We start from the raw sequence: 19686 nt of genomic DNA, 5'->3' as shown, positions 1-19686 counted from the left end.
AGAACTAACCATTGATATCAAGAGGAAGTTATCTTCCAAAAAACAAGAGTGGTACCAATTATTCAGCAATTCAGACTGCTGAAAGACAGCTCCATAGTTTAAGGGAAGAAAATGTCCACATCAGACACTTTAACTGAGACAGAGTTAAAATTTTGACTTTCATCAAAAGATTCTGATGGATCTGATGTTTCAAATACATATTCTTGTAGAAAGCCCTCCCACCACAATCCCTCAGCTTTGAGTCACTCTACAGCTAAGGAGAGCTTTTCTCCCTCCTCTAACAAAGCAGACAGGAGATTGGGAGGCCCAGGGGCTCCTATGGGTCCTCGGAAAAACAACGAAAGAAGAGAAACAAGCTATTGTCATCTTCTGCCAATGGGCCCCCTTTGCTTCAGGAGAACAAGATCACAGGATGATGATTTCTTCTCTAGGCGAGACACATCCTGCTCCAGCTTTTCCGCAAAAGCAGAAAGAGCTTCCCTCCAGTTCTGGCAGACTATCTGAACCAACATAATTTAGAAGTTTGAATATGGCATCTTTGAATATAGGTGGGCCCACATCTAGTAAATATAACAGCAGAGAGAATCTTTGTAATGTTAGTGTGCCTGAATTAACTTTTTCTGTTCAGAAGGAAGCAGTGCTACGGGCTCTGTTCACCACCTTTTCCTTTGATCTTAAATCCAGTGTTGCCACCATGATAAGGGTCCCCGATCATGAGAAAAGGCCCCTCCTAACATCCTTCTTCTCCACTTCTCTGGAAACATGATACAATTTTTAGAGATTATTTCCCACTTAAGACTTTTCCTGGACCACCGCGTCCAGCATTCTAGTGAGCAGTGTCTGTTGCCTGGGAGGTTTTCTTAATTTCCTTCAAGACCTGGATCCAACCCTCTTCTTGGCTTCTGTCACCACACCCTACAGGTAAAAGTGAAACTCATTCCAAGGTGATGGTACCTTTAAGGATCCCAGAACAGACACGCAGAATCCCACAAAACTTGACTATTGTTACATCTTTTCAAGAGTGTTTTTACTTTATTCCCATTATTAGTTCCGGTAACGGCTGGCATTTGCATGGCTATAATTTTACTCTAATTGAAACTTAAAGGTTTTAGAATTCTCAGCTGTGTATTGTAAGTTAATTTATATCTAAAAACAATTATTTAATTTTTAGAGTTTAGATAAATTATTAATTTTACCACCCCCATTTATCTTTGAACATAATGTCTTGCCTTTACCCCACAAACTGAAAACTTTTAGGGTACAGATTATTTCTTTTCAAAATTCTATGTATGTGTACATACTCTCGTAAAAACATAAAACAAAAATTCTCTTTTTTCATTAATTTTTTAATTTTCAGGCCACATCCATTTATATTCAAGGTTTATTTCTAATTCTGCACTCAGGGATCATTTTGTGATGGGGCTCAGGGTACTGTATGTGGTGCTGGGGAATCTAACCTGACTTGACTGGATGCCAGACGAGCATTTCACCTGCTGTATTAGCATCCGGGTTCTTTAATAGCTCTTTGAAGGGTTCTAGTGAACCTTTGCCATTTAAACTTCTTTCTCCCTCCCTCCAGCTCTTCCTTTGTCCTTCCCTCCCACCTTTCCTCCTTTTCTTCCTTCTTTTCTTTCTCCTTTCCCTATTGGAAAATATCTTCCCTACTCTCTTTCTGCATTGGAAAATATGCTACTATTTTTGCTTGCTTTATGTACTGAGTTACACCCATCTGTGCTTGTGCTCAGGGATTGCTCCAGGTGGTGCTCAGGGACCAGGTGTTCCCAGGATTGAGTCAGAGTTCCTGCATGCAAAGTATCCATCTCAGACCTTTGAACTTTCTCCTTGATCCTGTGACTGGAGGAGCTGGGCTAGTAGAGAAGATGCTTGCTCAGGTGCTCACAGCCTTGAGGAGGTGTTAACACTTCGACTTTTTTTTTTTTTTAATCAACTACTTGGAACCCAACCCAAGTCTTCAACCATACAAGGTGTTTGTTTTACCACTCAGTTCCAACCCAGTCCTGCAACTTTTTTTGTTAACAGTCTCCTGAATAGGAAGGCTAAGTAGGCAATCTAAAATTTAAACAAGATGGAGATGCTTCTGCTCAGATAGAGAAGGGACCATCAAGTAAAGGCTGCTAGGAGGGCCTGTTTGGGATGGGAGATGCGGGCTGAAAGTAGACAATTGACTAAAAATGATGGCCACTTAATAGCTCTAGTGCAAACCACAACACCCAAAAGTAGAGAGAGAGCAAAAGGGAATGTCCCGCCACAGAGGCGGGTTGGGGTGGTCGGATGGGTGGTGGTGGGAGGGATGCTGGGAACTTTGGTGGTAGAGAATGGACACTGGTGGAGGGATGGACACTCAACCATTGTATGACTGAAATGCAAGCACAAAAGTTTGTAAGTCTGTAACTGTACCTCACGGTGATTCACTAATCACTGTATCACAATATCACTGTCATCCCGTTGTTCATCAATTTACTTGAGTGGGTACCAGTAACATCTCTATTCCTCCCAGCCCTGAGAATTTAGCAGCTTGTCCTTACTTGTCTTTCCCAATGACTGGAGCCTCTTTCAGGGTCAGTGGAATGAAACCTATTGTTACTGTTTTTGGCATATAGAATATGCCATGGGTAGCTTGCCAGGCTCTGCCTGTGTGGGTGGGATACTCTTGGTAGCTTGCCAGGCTCTCTGATATATATATATATATATATATACATACATACATATATATAATGTATATTATATATATATATATTACTCTATGATTTGTTGCCAACTATCTGAAATCCACCAAATATGGTGTGGTAATTATGGAAAATGGGTAGTAAGTGTCTTATAATGTGTAGTGCGGTCCAGAAAGTGGCCTGGAGCATGGCAGTGGTTGAGTAGTGGTGCCGGGGCTGGGTCCTTTAGGGCAGGGAGGGTTCTCACCTGGGCCCCTCTGGGGCACCTTGAATGAAAACAGCCTGGCGTGGAGTCCAGTGGCAGGGATATAGGGGGCCTCATTTTATACTCCTGTCTGGGAGAAGCAGCCATTGAGATCTAATAAAAAAATAAAAGATTTACTAATAAAAATTTTTTAAAAATGGAGATGCTTCTTATAAGTGAAGGTAAGAAACCTTTGCATGCCTTTCTAGTCTCTGGATTTCCTATTTCTTCATCCTTTACATGCAGAAAATACTACACTTTGATTCATTTGTTTCATAATCACAAAAGACCCTAGGATAATCCTTGCCATTAACTTTGAGTATTATTTTTGCTTTTCTCTTTCTGGGAGGTGATATTGGACTGGGCGACAGGCTCTGCATAATAAACATAATTTAGCTGCAGAACATCAATCCTTTCAGTAAGATGCCTTGTTGAGACAAGAAAGGATTCAACAGAAAAAAAAATAAACCTCAGGATATTAAAAAATGCAAGATGATTTTTCTTTAAAATTACAACACTGTTAACATGAATATAATATGAATACTGCATTTAATGCGCCTAAATATCCAAATCTTGTAACATGAAGAAGTTTGTAATTGGTGCATACAAAAACCTATCTTGTATACAGCCTGTTAAGAATTTCAAGGAGATTCTTAAGTCTAAATATGTTTTTTGGGAGGTTAGAATGGGGTGATGGCTGGTCCATACCTTAAAGTGCCCAAGGCTTACTCCTGGTTCTGTGCTTAGGGATCAATGCTGGCAGGTCTCAGGGAACTGTGTGTGATGCTGGAGACTGGACGCAGGTCAACCAAACATCATGCAAATGCTTTAGCAGCTGTGCTATCACTTCAGCTCCAAAGGTTTTTTTGTTTTGTTTTGTTTTAACTTACAAGTATCCTGCCCAGGAGTTAGCTCTAAGGTTTGTTGTGTATGCATTGTATACTGGGGGCATGTTCTTTAATCTACTGGATTGTTTGCGGCAGTGCCTCCCTGGCTTGTGAAATGCATGGCCTGGTGAGTGCTGCTGTGAATGACTCCTGAGCAATGCATTGGGTTTAACCCCTGAATGCCACCAAGTGTGGCCCTCCAAATTAAAAAAAAAATTAAGATACCTAGTTTCAATGTTGATAAAGTATAAATGACCACGTATTTGTTTGTGGGGCATCTCTATTTGAAAATAATAACACCCTGGTTTTCTCAAAAATGACAGTGAAGTAGCTGGAGAGTGTAAATTGGGTTGCAGGGGAAATTTTCCACCCCTGTGGATTCTGTTAAGACTAAACAAGTATTCAAATTGTGTCAGACACACTATCCAATGAAATATGGATTTAATAATAGGGTGTTTGCCTTGCACGGCTGACCTGGGTTTGATTCTTCCGTCCCTCTCGGAGAGTCCACAAGCTACCGGGAGTATCCCGCCCACACAGAAGAGCTGGCAAGCTAGCTGTGGCAGATTTGATATGCTAAAAACAATAACAAGTGTCACAGTGGAGATGTTACTGGTGCCTGCTCAAGCAAATCAATGAACAAGGAGATGACAGTGCTACAGTGCTACAGTGCATTCTTTTAAGTAATGGTCACAGTATTTTTCAATGCAAGCAGGACCTCAGCCAACCTTAGATCCCTGTACCAACATGACTCTTAATGCCAAGGGCTTATTCTACATGTCACTGTCACTGTCATCCCGTTGCTCATCAATTTGCTTGAGCGGGCACCAGTAACGTTTCCATTGTGAGACTTGTTACTGTTGTTGGCATAGCGAATATGCCATGGGTAGCTTTCCAGGCTCTGCCTCGGGTGAGATACTCTCGGTAGCTAGCCAGGTTCTTTGAGAGGGGCGAAGGAATCGAACCCTGGTCGGCCGCATGCAAGGCAAATGCCCTACCAGCTGACCTGACTCTACATGTCTACGCTACATAATGGGAAAAAAATCCATCTCACCCTCTTAAGACCAACCCCACACCTACAAGTCAAGAAAAGAAAAAGTTTATTTTTACATGCTTCTGTATAGAAGATTCCAGCTACTCATCACAAGTCAAAGATCTGCAGTTAGCATTGTCTTTTTTTTTTTATTTAAGTGTTCCTGAAAGATGCTTGAGCTGTGCTCAGATTTTTTTACCTGTGGAACCCTGGAAATATATTAAGAGCCCCCTGGGGACCATGTGGTACCGTTTTGGTACCACCATGCTGAACACCTTGGCTTGACTGATGGTTATAAAACTCTAGCGAAGACTTCCCTGATTCCTCCAAAGGAGAGTCACATAACAATGCAAATGCAAAAAGAAGGCCCCTGTGTAATCTTAGGAGGATCTTGGGATGTGAACTTTCATTCCACCCTAGAGAAATGGAGTTACCATTTTCAACCATTTCTAATGTTACCCAGTCTCCATTACCCAATCATTATTAAATTTAAAAAGTCTCTATGACAGGGCTTGTAAGGCATTTAAAAATAGATGCACAATTTAAAATTTACTGTTGTTAATGTTCATTAGAATTAATACAATTTTGGAAGGGGTTGCCTTTCTCCTGTCCAAGGGTCATTAAGTTTCTCTTCTTTCTTTCACCTTCCTGAAAAATCAAAGAAGCTCACCTTTTATGTGACTTTTGAACTTTTGAACTTTTCCAGTATCAATTGTTCCTCTCCCTCCACCAAGTATTGGTGAGCACCATGTAATAAGAATGAAATAAAAATGTATAGAAAAACATAAAACACTTTTTAACCCTTCAATACCTAATCATTGATCATATAATATGTTCTCTCACCCTGGGCAAGTCTCTATTGAATAGCATTACTGTTGGATAGCCACTGCCTTTATGAAATAAATAACCCAAAGCCTATCTAGTGAATTATATTTTAATCATTTGGAAATCTTTTTTTTTTTGGCATAGAGGATTTGAAATAGCTAACATATGCTACCTTTTTGCATACTTCACAAGTTAAAACTTTTTGGTTTAAATCAGGTTTTGAAATAGATAAGTGTTGCTTTAAATATGTCTGTTTTTGAAATGCATATGGATTCTTCAAAATTAGGGATGATAAGCAGCAAGAAGTTATGCCATATGTTCAAAACAGAGAGATCTGATTTATCTTGGCTTAATCTCAGTGAAATGTAAAAGAATAAAATTTCTTCCTTTTTTTTTAGTAATTTGGGATTGCTGTAATTGAAATATACTTTTGGATAAGAAGCTACTCTTTAAAAAATGCATCATATCTTCTTCAAATAATTCTTGAGTTTAAGTAGTATGTAAATTAAAACTGCAGCACAAATGCTACAATTTTCATTTTAAGTTGTTATAGGCTCAGGCAGGAAAGCTGGAAATCAGTGCTGTGTTTCAATATACACATTATTTTGCCAAAAAGGTGGGAAGCAGAGAGGATGGAGTTAGAGGCTCCAGTAATTTCACCCAGTAGTGGCCTGAGTTCCCTGAGGTACAGGGAACTGTCCACAGTTCGAAAAGGGACAGCGGGAGCAAGCAGAGTGGATTTTCACCCTTTGCTTCTAAACCACAGGGAGGAAGGTGAATTTAAAATGCCAGACAGAACAAAAGCCTCTCAGATGTGCGGGCTTTAATGAAAAGAGCTCAGAGTGCCTTAAAATGCCCCTTGGTGTCACAAGGGAAACAGCTTTTGAAGCTAAACAGTTTGACTTGAAGGCTGAGTAGAAAGTGGGCCTTTGAGTATTGATTCCAATAAGCTGTCACATTAATTTTCTGATGTCTCTGCCAGTACTTTTTGGTCTACAGTATCTACATTTCTCTTAATAAAGAAAACTATTAATTTACTTACATAGTATATGTCTGCTAATAGTTTTCTACTACACAATGATATTTCCTTCCTCAGTTCAGTTCTTGATGTTTTGTAGGATTTTATGTTACCTACAACCAACTAAAATGACTTCTTTTTAAGAAACCAATCTTCTAAGTAAAGCTGACTTTATATTTTAGAATTGCATATTTATAAATATTTTTATACTGAGGAACATAATTCTCAAGTAAGTGAAAATCATCTGGAAGCATTTTATCAAAAATAACAGCAGCATACCCCACTACTAAAAGCATGTACAAGACAATTTTATGCTTTCCCTCTTTCCATCCCCCAAAGAAATAAGAGACTCAATTGCTGAATACTAAAGCAGAAGAAAATGTTGTTTATAACTAGGAATCATATAGAACATCCAAACTCATATACACCAGTGTCATATAATACATTTGGGTAAGGTAGGGTCTAGGTAAAACATAATAAATTTTTTTTTTCCTTTTGGTTTTGGTTATCCACTGAAAGTACAAGGGCTAAGGAATATGCCTTCCTTGCATGGAGTTCATGTTGGTTCAATCCCTGGCACTCCGTTTTCCCCAGAACACTGTGAGGGGGAGCCTGGAAGGCCTCAAACACCCCTAGGTGTTGCCTAGAGCCCCGGGTTTGGCTGGGTGGCTTGGTTAACCCCTAGCACTCAAGCTCCTAAGCAATTCTGCGCCTTGAGGCCTTTGCATTGAAGGAGTCACTGCAAGACTCCTTGTTTCCCTGAACACCTGTACCCCCCAAATAATTTTTATTTATTTATTTATTTATTTTGCTTTTTTGGTTCACACCCGGCGATGCACATAGGTTACTCCTGGCTCATGCACTCAGGAATTACTCCTGGCGGTGCTCAGGGGACCACATGGGATGCTGGGAATCGAACCCAGGTTGGCTCTATGCAAGGCAAATGCCCTACCCACTGTGCTATTGCTCCAGCCCCCCAAAATTAATTTTTAAAAATTCCAAATAATCTGAACTTATTACAAGAAATGACAAAGATTCCTTAGTAATTTGTATGGTACAAGCTTGTTATTAGTCAGTCATTAACAATTGTAACCTACATAGATTTGACAAGTGGGTTGATTTTATTATGCTATTGAATTATTTGAAATGAAATATTACATCTGTTTTCATAACTGTTACACCTAACCTTAAGTCCAAATTTTTCTTGCATTTTATCTAATAATTGCATTATGACATCATAATTAGGAAGACATAATTAGGAAGTATATATAGAGAGCAATTTATGCTATGCTATTTTTAGTGGTTCAGACATGGGGAACTCAATATTATAATCCCTGTATCACTGTCCTCCCGTTGCTCATCAATTTGCTCAAGTGGGCACCAGTAATGTCTCCATTTGTCCCTGTCGAATTCAAGGTCTGGCGAATGAGCCCTTTATTATTACTGCTTTTGGCATATTGAATATACCATGGGTAGCTTGCCAGGCCCTTCCTTGCGAGATTCTGCATTGCTCTCTTCTGGGAGCTTTGTTTTATAGTGCTATTATAAATATTATGATATTTAAAGTTTTTCTGAATTAAATGACTTTTTAAAAGAATCTTTTAGGGCCCATAGTGATAGGGAAGTGGGTAGGATACTTGCCCTGCATACACCCCCAGCACCCCATAAAGTTCTCTGAACACCAAACACAAACGATACCTGAGCTCAGAGCCAGAAGTAAGCCCTGATTAAAAGCCAAGTGTGGCCAAAACTCCAAAGGAAAAAAAAAATAAAATTAAGAACCCATTTAAGTTGAGAATGCATATATTCTTGTGTAATAAATTCAGTAGAGTAAAACACAGAAAATAGCATGAGGGGGTAGAGAAATTGGAATGGGTTTAGGCATTGCCTTAATGTAGCTTACCAGATTTCCATCCCTGGTGTCACAGACAGTCCCCCAAGTTCTGCTAGAAGTGATCCATGGGTACAGAGGCAGAAATAAGCTCTGAGCACAGTTGGGTGTTGCCAAAAAACTCAAAAGAAAAAAATAGAATGGTAAATTGAAATCTGTCCTTTCTATCAAATATCATTCGGTGAATGACAATGAAGTAGAGTCCTTGCCTTGTATGTGTGAAGGGAGGCCCAGGATTTGATCCTCAGCACTGCAGAAATGAGGACATATTTTTAAATGAATATAGAATACCTGAAAAAATATTTTTAAATGCATATAAAACTTCTCTAAAGATATTTTAAAATAAATATGGAGTAAATTATACTATATTTGTTTTAATGCAGTTGGATTAAGTTATATTTTATAAAATGTTCATTTTATATTGCTTATATTCTAAATGTGGACTATAGGAAGAATTATGACATTTTTATGCACTAAAAATCAGGGACATTTTTTTCTAAACTAGTATTGCCTTAATAAAATCATTGTTCTATAAGAGAACTATTAATGGAATAGGGAGTAATATATTTTCAAAAAGGCTGTGGTATGTGTTTGTGGCTATCTCAGTATCCAGTGGTAAGATACAATAACAAAGAAGATGTAGATAAATTAATACAGACAATTAAGTACAGATATACATAGAAAAAACATTTCTCTATATTGAGATGAGAATGTAGAAATAAAAATAAGGTATTGATGCATATATGTGTGTTTGTGAGTATATGTACCCACACAAATATGAACTAGAGTAGAACAAAACAATCTTGCAAAATCCATTCAGGGTTTCTCAAGTAATATCACAGGAATGTGTCTTAGAAATCAACAGACTTCACTATGGGTTGTGAATTATTTGGGTTTTTTTCCTTTATTTTTTAATTTTAATTTTTATTATATCACCATGTGGAAAGTTACAAAGTTTTCAGGTTTATGTCTCAATTATACAATATTCAAACACCATCCCTTCACCAGTGCCCATATTCTACCACCAAAATCCCCAGTATACGCCCCGCCCCCGCTTCCCACCCCCAACTGTATAACTGATGAATTTCACTTCAATTTCTCTTTACCTTGATTACGTTCCATATTGCAAAACAAAATTCACTATTATTGTTGGAGTTTCCCCCCCAAGAAAGACAGCCCTACTAAGGAAGCATTTGATAATTGGTTTTCCATTAAAAGATTGTATGTTTTCAGTTTTAGAAAAGGTCGCGGCCGCGCGGTTTGGATGTGTCCCAGTCCTGCAAGCCGGAGCCATGTTAGTTGCTGCTCAGTGTCGCCAGGGCTCCACCCGGAGAAGGTATACCAGCTGTACCTCCTTCGTCTGGATCCCCGGTGTTGCTGGCCTGGTTTCGGGTCCGGAGCATTTCTCCGGCCGCGTTGCTCACCAGACTGCCTGGCCTCTTCTCTGTTGAATGTCTGTTTTTCAAAACTTCAAATGAGGGGCCGGAGCGATAGTACAGCAGGGAGAGAATTTGCCTTGCACACAGCTGATTGGGTTCAATCCTTAGCATCCCATATGGTCCCCCTAGCATCACCAGGCATAATTCCTGAATGCAGAGCCAGGAGTAACTCCTGAGCATCGCCAGGTGCGACCCAACCCCCCATCCTTTTTCCAAAAAGACTTCCACAAGTATAGTCAGTAATGTGTTGCAATTTATTGTAATAAACTGCATTTTATTACACTATTCAAAAGCAAACAGGAAAAACAAAAGCACTAATTTCCATTAAAAAGCAAACAACTTGACGACCACAACTAAGTTGTCCAAAATTCAGTTGAGTGACCTAGTACTGTACTTTGTGGAACAATGCAAAGGGAGTGAAGAGAAAGCTACTAGAATGTGCAGACTCCACAAACATTCTTGTTGATTGTGTGGATTTTACCTTGATGTGAAGCCCCAAATATTATTTTTTTATATAGGTACATATGTTGGCAACTAAGCATTTCCTAACACTGATGTGGTATAGTAATTATATGTCAATGCCATGAACCTTAACTTTATTGTACCGACCTTATCCAAATTAAAATAAAAAATAAAATAAAACCTTAATTTTAAAAACAAAACAAAACCCAAAATTGCCTGACCCAGTTCATTCTGAAAAACAGTGGGCATGAAGCTGCATGTTCATATATTTACACAAAAATTTATGTTTTGTAGGAAGTACTATATTTGAGTAAGTATGGATACAGTTAAAAATACTACATACAGTACTGTACATATGACTATCTTTACTGCTTGATTTAAGGACTAACCAGTCCCAGTCAAGAGTCTATATCTTTAGGGTATAAAAATCTAGACAGTAGTCTCCTCCTCATTTGAGCTCTTTGCAAATTTGGCTCAGGAGAGATTCAATTACTATGACAATAAATGAAGTCCTATAAAGAAAAATGGAAATCTACCAGATTGGGTAATAAGCAAAACCAAACTTTTAGAGATTTTTAAACAAACAAATTGAGAACAATTGAAAATAGCAAAGTACATAAGAACCACAAAAAAAAAAGAAAGAAGTTATAATCTTCAGAATGGGCAGTTTGAATTCAGGCCAGTTTCCTTAAACAAGATAAGCAAGACACTTCTATATGCTATGGGGTAATATTTATAAGGGAATATAATTTCTATAATTTCCAAAAATCTAAGTATAATATTAACTCTAATAATGCAAAAGTAAGGGAGCAAGAAAGTAGAAATATATTAATAATAGCATACTTTAATTTTTCAGGGTACCATAGATCCTATAGAATACTAAATGCAGATTATTTAAGGTCAATATGCATTGTAGCACTGTCGTCCTGTTGTTCATCAATTTGCTCGAGTGGGCACCAGTAACATCTCCATTGTGAGACTTGTTGTTACTGCTTTTGGCATATCCAATATGCCACAGGTAGCTTGCAAAGTTGTGTCGTGCCAGCAGGATACTCTTGGTAGCTCTGCAGACTCTCCGAGAGGGACAGAGGAATCAAACCCAGGTTGGCTGCATGCAAGGCAAACGCCCTACCCGCTGTGCTATCACTTTTTATCTTGTGCAGCAAAAAACAAAATAATTGATTTTAATGTTTGTGGAAGCATGGGGCTGGAGCAATAGTGCAGCGGGTAGGGCATTCACCTTGCATGCGGCCGACCCGGGTCAGATTCCTCCACCCCTCTCAGAGAGCCCGGCAAGCTACCGAGAGTATCTCGCCTGCACGAGCCTGGCAAGCTACCTGTGGCGTATTCAGTATGCCCAAAACAGTAACAACGAGTCTGTAACAACAGCAGGCACCAGTAACAATGGAGAAGTTGATGCATCTGTTGCAAATCGATGAGCAATGGGATGACTGTGACAGTGACAGTGGAAGCATGACAAAAAGTAATTGTTAGGTCAAAAGAAAATCTATCAATTGCCATGATAGAATTTATACACATATGTTTCTGTGATCTAAAAAATATCTAATGACATATTTAGAAAACCTAAAAAATACCTTCCATGTATATAGTAAAAGTTTTTGCTTTTTAATAAATCTCAGATTTAAAAGAAAATTCAAAAATAAAGTTTTTACCTAGAAAAAAGAAAATAATTATTTTTTGAACTTATCAGAATAAGTTAAAATGGTTCTTGAAAGAAATGCTTTATTTTCTATTGTATGCAATCAAAGTGAAAGTAAAGTGAAATTTATTAGTTACACAGGCGGGGGGGCTAAGGGCGGGGGGCTAGGGGTGTGGGGGGTTAGGGGTGTGGGGGTGCGGGGTGGAGCTATACTGGGATTCTTGGTGGTGGAATATGTGCACTGGTGAAGGGATGGGTATTCGAGCATTGTATAACTGAGATTTAAACCTGAAAACTTTGTAACTTTCCACATGGTGACTCAATAAAAAAATTTAAAAAAAGAAAAAAGAAAATGACTGGAGGAACCAGTCGGGATGGGAGATGCATGCCGAAAGTAGATAATGGACCAAACATGATGACCTCTCAGTGTCTGTGTTGCAAGCTATAATGTCCAAAAGTAGAGAGAGAGTATGGGGAATATTGTCTGCCATGGAGGCAGGGGGAGGGTGGGAAAGGGCGGGGTATACCCAGGATATTGGTGGTGGGGAATGTGCACTGGTGGAGGGATGGGTGTTTGATTATTGTGAGATTGTAACCCAGACATGAAAGCTTGTAACTATCTCACAGTGATTCAATAAAATTTAAAAACTTAAAAAAAATAAAAATAAAAACAAGAAATGCTTTATTTTCAATATGCCTTATACATATTGAGAAGATAAGAAAAATAGATGAACTATTCAATTCATATATAGTTTTGTGACATTAGTAATATATGACAAGACTTTAAAAATTTTGAAGGAACTTGTTTTGCAACTCATGACTCTAATTTCAAACATTTTTTTTATAAGAGTGGGGCAAATTTTTCAGCATTAAAGTTATCAAAATTTGTTTACATTCCCCTAAGAGAGTAAAAGAAGAAAAGAATAAGAAGGAAGTGATGGAGGGCTGGAAACAAGAGAATGAACATAGATTTCACCCAGACCGGGTCTTCAGGTTGATGGTGAAAATTGCAGGATAGCAATTTACACAAAACAGATCTCTAGCCCAGAGTGACACTGGCATTTCCAGTGATACCCATTTGAAGGTCAAAACAAGGGTCACCATCAAGAATCCTTTCCCACTGTACTGCATGGCCAACCAGACATGTTCATGTGCTCCAAGATTCTTAGATCCCCTAGCTCTGTGGAGTGCTGATAAGATTCTGTCCTCCTCCTGTCTAGTTTGTTGGCTAGAGGCCCCATCTGATTCCACAGAGGTGCTGCCTCTGGATCAGGGTGAACCTGTTCCCTGAGGTCCTTAGAAGAGACTCTTGAGCCTTCTAAGAAAACCTGAAGCCAGAATATAAAATGGAAACTTTGTTTAGTCCATCTTTTCCTGCACACCTTCCACTGTCAGTAACCATGCTCCTTTTATCTTGCACAACTACTCTTATGCTTGCTACTCAGTTTTCCATGTTAATCCCTTTTGCTCTGATTAAGAAATATAGCTATCTCTGGATAGATGCTTCACTGAGAAACAGAATCACATCAGAATACTTATCTAATGACTACTTTTAATGGGAAAAGGGTCCACGCATTCTTTTGCACTTCCCATAACCTAGTATTATTTAAAACCATTACAGACATTAAAATAAAGGCATTAGGGGTTGGAGTAATAGTGCAGTGGGTAGGGCACTTGCCTTGTAGTACCCGGTTCAATCCCCAGCACCCCTTATGGACCCCTGAGTCCACCAGGAGTGTTCCCTGAGTGCAGAGCCAAGAGTAAGCTTTAAGCACTGCTGGGTGAGCAAACACCATGGCCAGGCTTTTGTGCAACTAATTCCAGGTCACTGTAACAACAGTATAAATACTAGTAACAGGAAGGGGAAGGAAGCAAAGAATAAAATTAAATGTGTTACTTAAATTAGTAAGATCACAAAGGCAGAGAAGTAATTCATTCAGATGAGGAGTTTGGGGCTGGAGCGATAGCACAACGGTTGGGCGTTCGCCTTTCACACAGCCAACCTGTGTTCAATTCCTCCGCCCCTCTTGGAGAGCCCTGCAAGCTACCGAGAGTATCGAGATCGAGCTGCAGATCCTGGCAAGCTACCTGTGCGTATTGGATATGCCAAAAGCAGTAACAGTAAGTCTCTCAATGAGAGACGTTACTGGTGCCCGCTTGAACAAATCCATGAGCAAGGGGATGAGAGTGATGAGGAGTTTGGGGCTTATAGATATATTTTTCTACTGCAAGGGCCTAACACAATGCTTATATTGTGTAGAGCTAGTTCCATGAGCTTGACTATTGTCCTCTAATGTACTCTTTATCCCTTCTTCCCAGGAGGTGACAGTCTCTCGCAAGCCTGTTTCTTTGCATCCTTTGTACCAGACTAAACTCTATCCTCCTGCTAAGTCCCTGCTGCTCCCACAGACCCTCTCCCATGCTGACCTTCTTACCCCAGGACCCTTCAGTCATTTGTCCTCCTTCTCACTGAATGATGAACGGGAGAACACGCATGCTCTATTCAGTCACGCTGCCCCTAATAAGGTGAGAGTCCTTGCTGAGTGCTATGCTGTGGATCTTCTTCATGTTTAATCTTTAAAGTGCAAATATGCAGGAAATATTTATTAAGAATATTTACATATTTGATAGAACCATACTAAGGATTTTAAATATTTGTGCTAAAACATGACTATACAAAAAATGAAAGTTAATTCAAGGAGCATATGATTTTCTTTTTAAAAATTATTTAGTTTATTTCTCGTTATTTCATGTTCTTACCTGAAGTGTTTGGAAATGCCAAGAATATTTCCTAAATCTAACAAGATGTCATTATTAATTTATTTTCTAGGCTTGGCTCAGTGTTCTTAGAAATTGCCTTAAATTACAGTGTGTCAAAGGAAAGACACACATATACAGTCAACAAGCTGAAAAATGCTTCGAATTTCTAAAAGTATTTGCCAGATAATATCAAGTTTTTAATTAAGAACAGATCTGTCTGCTTATACTGCCAAACAATTGTGTATATTAAAATTTAAAAGCATTCATTACCTGAAAAAACAGGTTAAAACATAGATTGTTCACTTGGAATGTAATTATAAAAGTTTTGTAGAAAGTAAGTAGTCAGTAGTATGTGGGATTACTTATAAATGCTTTTTCCTTTTCTGAGAGTTACCATAAGTAGCTCCTGGTAAATACAGACTCTCAGACCTATTTTCTACGAGTGATTTATGCTTTACCAAATTATCTTTTGATAAAATTCAAAATCTTGTTTTTGAGTTATTCTTTGCAAATTCTTTGAATCTAAGAAAATACACTACTATTATTTAAAATTATTCAAGACCACATGCTCCAGAAGGTAGTTGAATAATATTCCTTAGTCCCTGCAATGCCTCCTTTAAAAGAAGTTCAAGCAATTATCTAAAAATAGTGAATACTATCTTAGGAGAAAAAAAATTAGCTTTTTATACTGACTGGCATTGATCACATTTACAATTTCAATAAATCAAATTTATTGTTTGAAAGTCAGGGATTGGAATACAGAATCAGTAGTATACTAAGTTATTAAGATGTATCTAGTTTATGAAAATAGCTCATTTCCTGGAATTGTTAAAATCTGATCTTTCTCTACATTAACTTCCCTCCAGTACTCATTCTTGGGTTTGACTTTATGGGCTTAGTTCCTAGGTTTATTTCCAAACTCAAATTTTCTCATTTCTTCCTGAAGAACCATTTCTTAACTCTAGGATTCCTAGAAAAATAAAGTTGCACAAGGGGTTTAGTACGTTTTACTCTTTTGTTGAATCAATAATGTGTACTTCTCACTTCTAAATCTTCATCAAACTCTGTGCAGCATAAATCATCACCCTACTCCTTGCCCTTTTTATCTTGCTATGTAATTTTTGAATTATTTTATATATAATATATCCTTATGTATTTATTTTATTATGGGTTAAATTCTGTTTGGGACTTTTTGTTGTAAAAAATTAAGCTAGCATTTGTTTACAAAAGAATAAATGGTTATATATTTTTTAAAGTTCTATATAATTATACAGTATTCATCACCAAATTGCCAGTATTCTTCCATGGTTGACCATAAGATCCTTCCTGCCATGACCCCCTTTTTACAGAAATCTGTTATGGAGGGTAATATAGTACATAATGGTGCACGGGTACTTTTATCTTAGATAAACATCTAAGTATATCCAATCTACTTCCAACCTCATGAAAAATGTCATTACTCTTCTTACTTCTTTAATTCTAGAAAGTAATACTACCCAGTAGCTATGAGCAATCAGTCTGTATGCATTAATTTCTCAACTTCATTCCTTTAAGATGATGTTGGAAAATAGTTTCTCTATACCTCTAGTTAATATAATAAAATGGAAATGATAATAATACTCAAATTCTTAAGTTTTGTGGGAAAAATAATGTATTTAATGCAAAAGACACATAAAACAGTGCCTAGAACAGAGCAAGACCATGTAAGCAATAGATTTTATTAGTAGCCTTTAAAGAGTATTAGTAAGGTTTTTTTCCTTCACATTTTTCCCCACTGGATTGTCCTATTTGTATGAAGAAACCTAAAAAAAAAAAAAAAAAAAAAAAAAAAAAGACCCTCAATCCCTTTCCTTGATGCTGCTGCAAGCTACCAATTTTAAGACTTGTTCTCCCAGAGATTAATAGCCTTTATCTAGATTTTTCTGTAGACTCATTCTTTAACCCATTCTTGAAAGCATTCTGTCTCTACCTCAGCCACAGCACTTTAATCCCTTTCTCAAGGGCAACCTGCTGGAGAAGAGACCGAGGCAATGTCTTGGTTCTTTCTCTTTGACCCTTGCAGCAGTTGACACAGTTGTTCAACTATTAAGTCTATTCTCACTCTGCTTTGGGGATAATCTGCATATTCCCCCTCTCTAACTCTTCCTTTGTGGAAACTTCTTCCTATATTTCAATTGTCTGTTTCACTTTAGATATTCACCCACTCACACTTCTGTGATAATTCTAAAATCTGCGTTTCCAATTCTGCCTTTCCTCTGAGATGGGGTTTATATCTTTATTTTCATGCTTGTCAGCTCCATAAATTGTCATGCTGTCACCTCAAACTCATGTTCATTTTGCCTCAAACTAGTTATGTCTGGTTTCCCTACTTCAGTTATTAATGCCAGAATTCTCTGTTCCCAATTTGAAAGTGGATTCATCTATTATGTGTTCCCGTTGTCTCTTCACAGTCACTCACCAACTTGAATAGATTCTTCTTTTGCAATGTCATATTGCTATTTCCTTCCTCTCTTTATTATCATTATACTTATTGCTCCAATCTACTATTTTCCTCTGGGCATGCTTTGGGAATATCTAACTCTTTTAATTGCCCATGTATTCTCCCCATATAAAATAATTTCCTGATTTTTTTACTTCTCAAAACAAGTTTTATACTTCATAACCCAATCAAATTATCTATCTCCTCTGTCAAGTTTTTGCCATGTATCAACATTTAAGTAATTTTCTCTGTTTTTAAATTTTTATTAGCCTTGCTATGCCAAGGTATCTCATACATGTTATAGATTATTTGTGTTTTTGTCATGTGGGCCAGCAGGGATGAGGGGGCAGATATCTAGAAAAGGGTGAGTCACTAAGCAAGTTACTCTGTGGACAAGATTTGGGTTACCAAGCGATTCTAAGAAACATTGTAGGACACAGACCTGAGTTAGTCAAGTTAGGTGGAGAAGCAGAATCCTGACAGTCAAGAGATGGGGTGAAGAGTGAAAAACCATTCCTCAGAACCATGCTTCAAGAAAAAAGACGAGGAGGCAGAGAGCTCTATGTTCAGAGGATGGTCATCAGATGTCGAAGACTGAGAAGACATGTGTTGATCAAAGGTTTGTTTATAGTATGCCTCCAGCTGTGGACCAGTCCTTCTGGTTGTTATTCCTACTATCCTTGGGTATTAGCCTCTTACTATGTTTTTTTTTTAATCCCACAGATGAGTAAAATTGTTCTACGTCTGTCCCTCATTTTCTGACTCATTTCACTCAGCTGTGATATTCTCCATGTCCATACATTTATAAGTGAATTTCATGACTTTATTTTTACTGGTGGCTATGTCAAGGGGGGGAGAATAGGATAGAGTCAGGGACCACTTTGATCACGGTAGTTGGAAATGATCACTCTGGATAAGAATGGTATGTTGAAAGTAGATAAAGGAGCAAACATGGTAACCTTTAAATACTTGTATTATAAACCATAATGCCTAAAAGGAAAAAAGGAGATAATGAGAGAGAAAAAAATGCCTGTCATCAAGGCAGGTGGGGGTGGGAGGGATAGCAGGAGGGAAATTTGGGACATTGGTGCTGGGAAATGTACACTGATGAAGGGATGGGTGTTGGAACATTGTATGTCTGAAACCCAGCCATGAACAATTTTGTAACTGTGTATCTCATTGGATTCAGTAAAAAAATAGTTTATAGTATGTATATTTACAACTCTTACATCTGAGATATAAATTTAAAGTCCAGGAACTTTCCAATCAAAACTTTAGCTATTGGGTTCAAAGGGGTAAGCATGTATTTGTAGGTGGGAGAACCTCTCCCTGACCCCAGGTTGACCTCTGTATCACATGGTCCTCCAAGCACTGCCAGAAATGGTCCCCAAACACTGTTGGATACGACTCTGAAACCAGAATAAGACCAATAAATAAATATAAAAAAAAAGAAACTGGCTATCAGATTTATGAGGTTTTCTTATTTTTTGTGTTTTTATGCATTAGTAGTTATCTCTATATAACTACAGAAACAATAAATGATACAAAGAAAATATGTATAAAGGTGTGGGGGGTCTGCGTCACCACAGAATTGTTTCAAGTTATTTTGTCCACTCTTCCACTTTTCAGTGCAATTAAATGCTTAGTGTGTGTGTGTGTGTGTGTGTGTGTATGTGAGAGAGTGTGTGTGCATGTGCATGCGTGAGTATTTGTGTGTTTATTTGAGTGCCACAAAGGCAGTCCTCGGGGTTTCTTCTGTCTGTGTTCAGGTTACTCCTGGGGGTGTCTGGGCAACATATGCAGTGTATGGCCCAGCTTAGTCATATGCACATGTGTGCCTGCATGCTGCGCCCTCTCTTCGGCCCTAAGTGAACACATTCACATTTTCCAAGGCAATCAACTGCCAGGCACAGCACATCTGCTAATGTCTAGGGCAAAATCCAGCGTAGTCGAATCTCTATTTTTGAGACTTTAAGCATTCTGAAAGATTACCCTTTCTGTACACCACTGAAACTTTTTATGAGATTCTCAAATGCATTCTTTGTCCTTAGATGTAAAAAATAGCAGACATATAAAAATCTAAGTAGAAAGTTGATCTACTCCATAACTTTTGCTCTTGTCTACTGACTCACTTATTCTACTCTCACAATCTCTGACATTCACTTATCTTTTTAAACTCTATACAAAGTTCCACTTAACCTGGCCATCTTTTACATTCTAACTTAAGTTTTTAGCTTTAGACATTTTTTATCTTTTCTTATCCTACCTATTTTCCCCCCTTTTTATATAGAACAACTGCTT

At 38.1% G+C, this 19686-nt stretch overlaps 1 protein-coding gene across 1 annotated transcript in view; it reads left to right on the top strand.

Moving 5' to 3' along the window:
- The window catches only part of MLIP (muscular LMNA interacting protein), a 178608-nt gene that overhangs the window by 115227 nt on the left and 43695 nt on the right, over positions 1–19686 (top strand). The window contains exon 12 of the mRNA XM_055123001.1: positions 14466–14672. Within this exon, the coding sequence (XP_054978976.1) occupies positions 14466–14672 (207 nt within the window). The remainder of the gene's footprint in view (positions 1–14465; positions 14673–19686) is intronic.

This window comes from Sorex araneus, chromosome X, assembly GCF_027595985.1.
Source record: "Sorex araneus isolate mSorAra2 chromosome X, mSorAra2.pri, whole genome shotgun sequence".
Taxonomy (NCBI): domain Eukaryota; kingdom Metazoa; phylum Chordata; class Mammalia; order Eulipotyphla; family Soricidae; genus Sorex; species Sorex araneus.
This window is presented reverse-complemented; position numbering and strand designations above follow the sequence as displayed.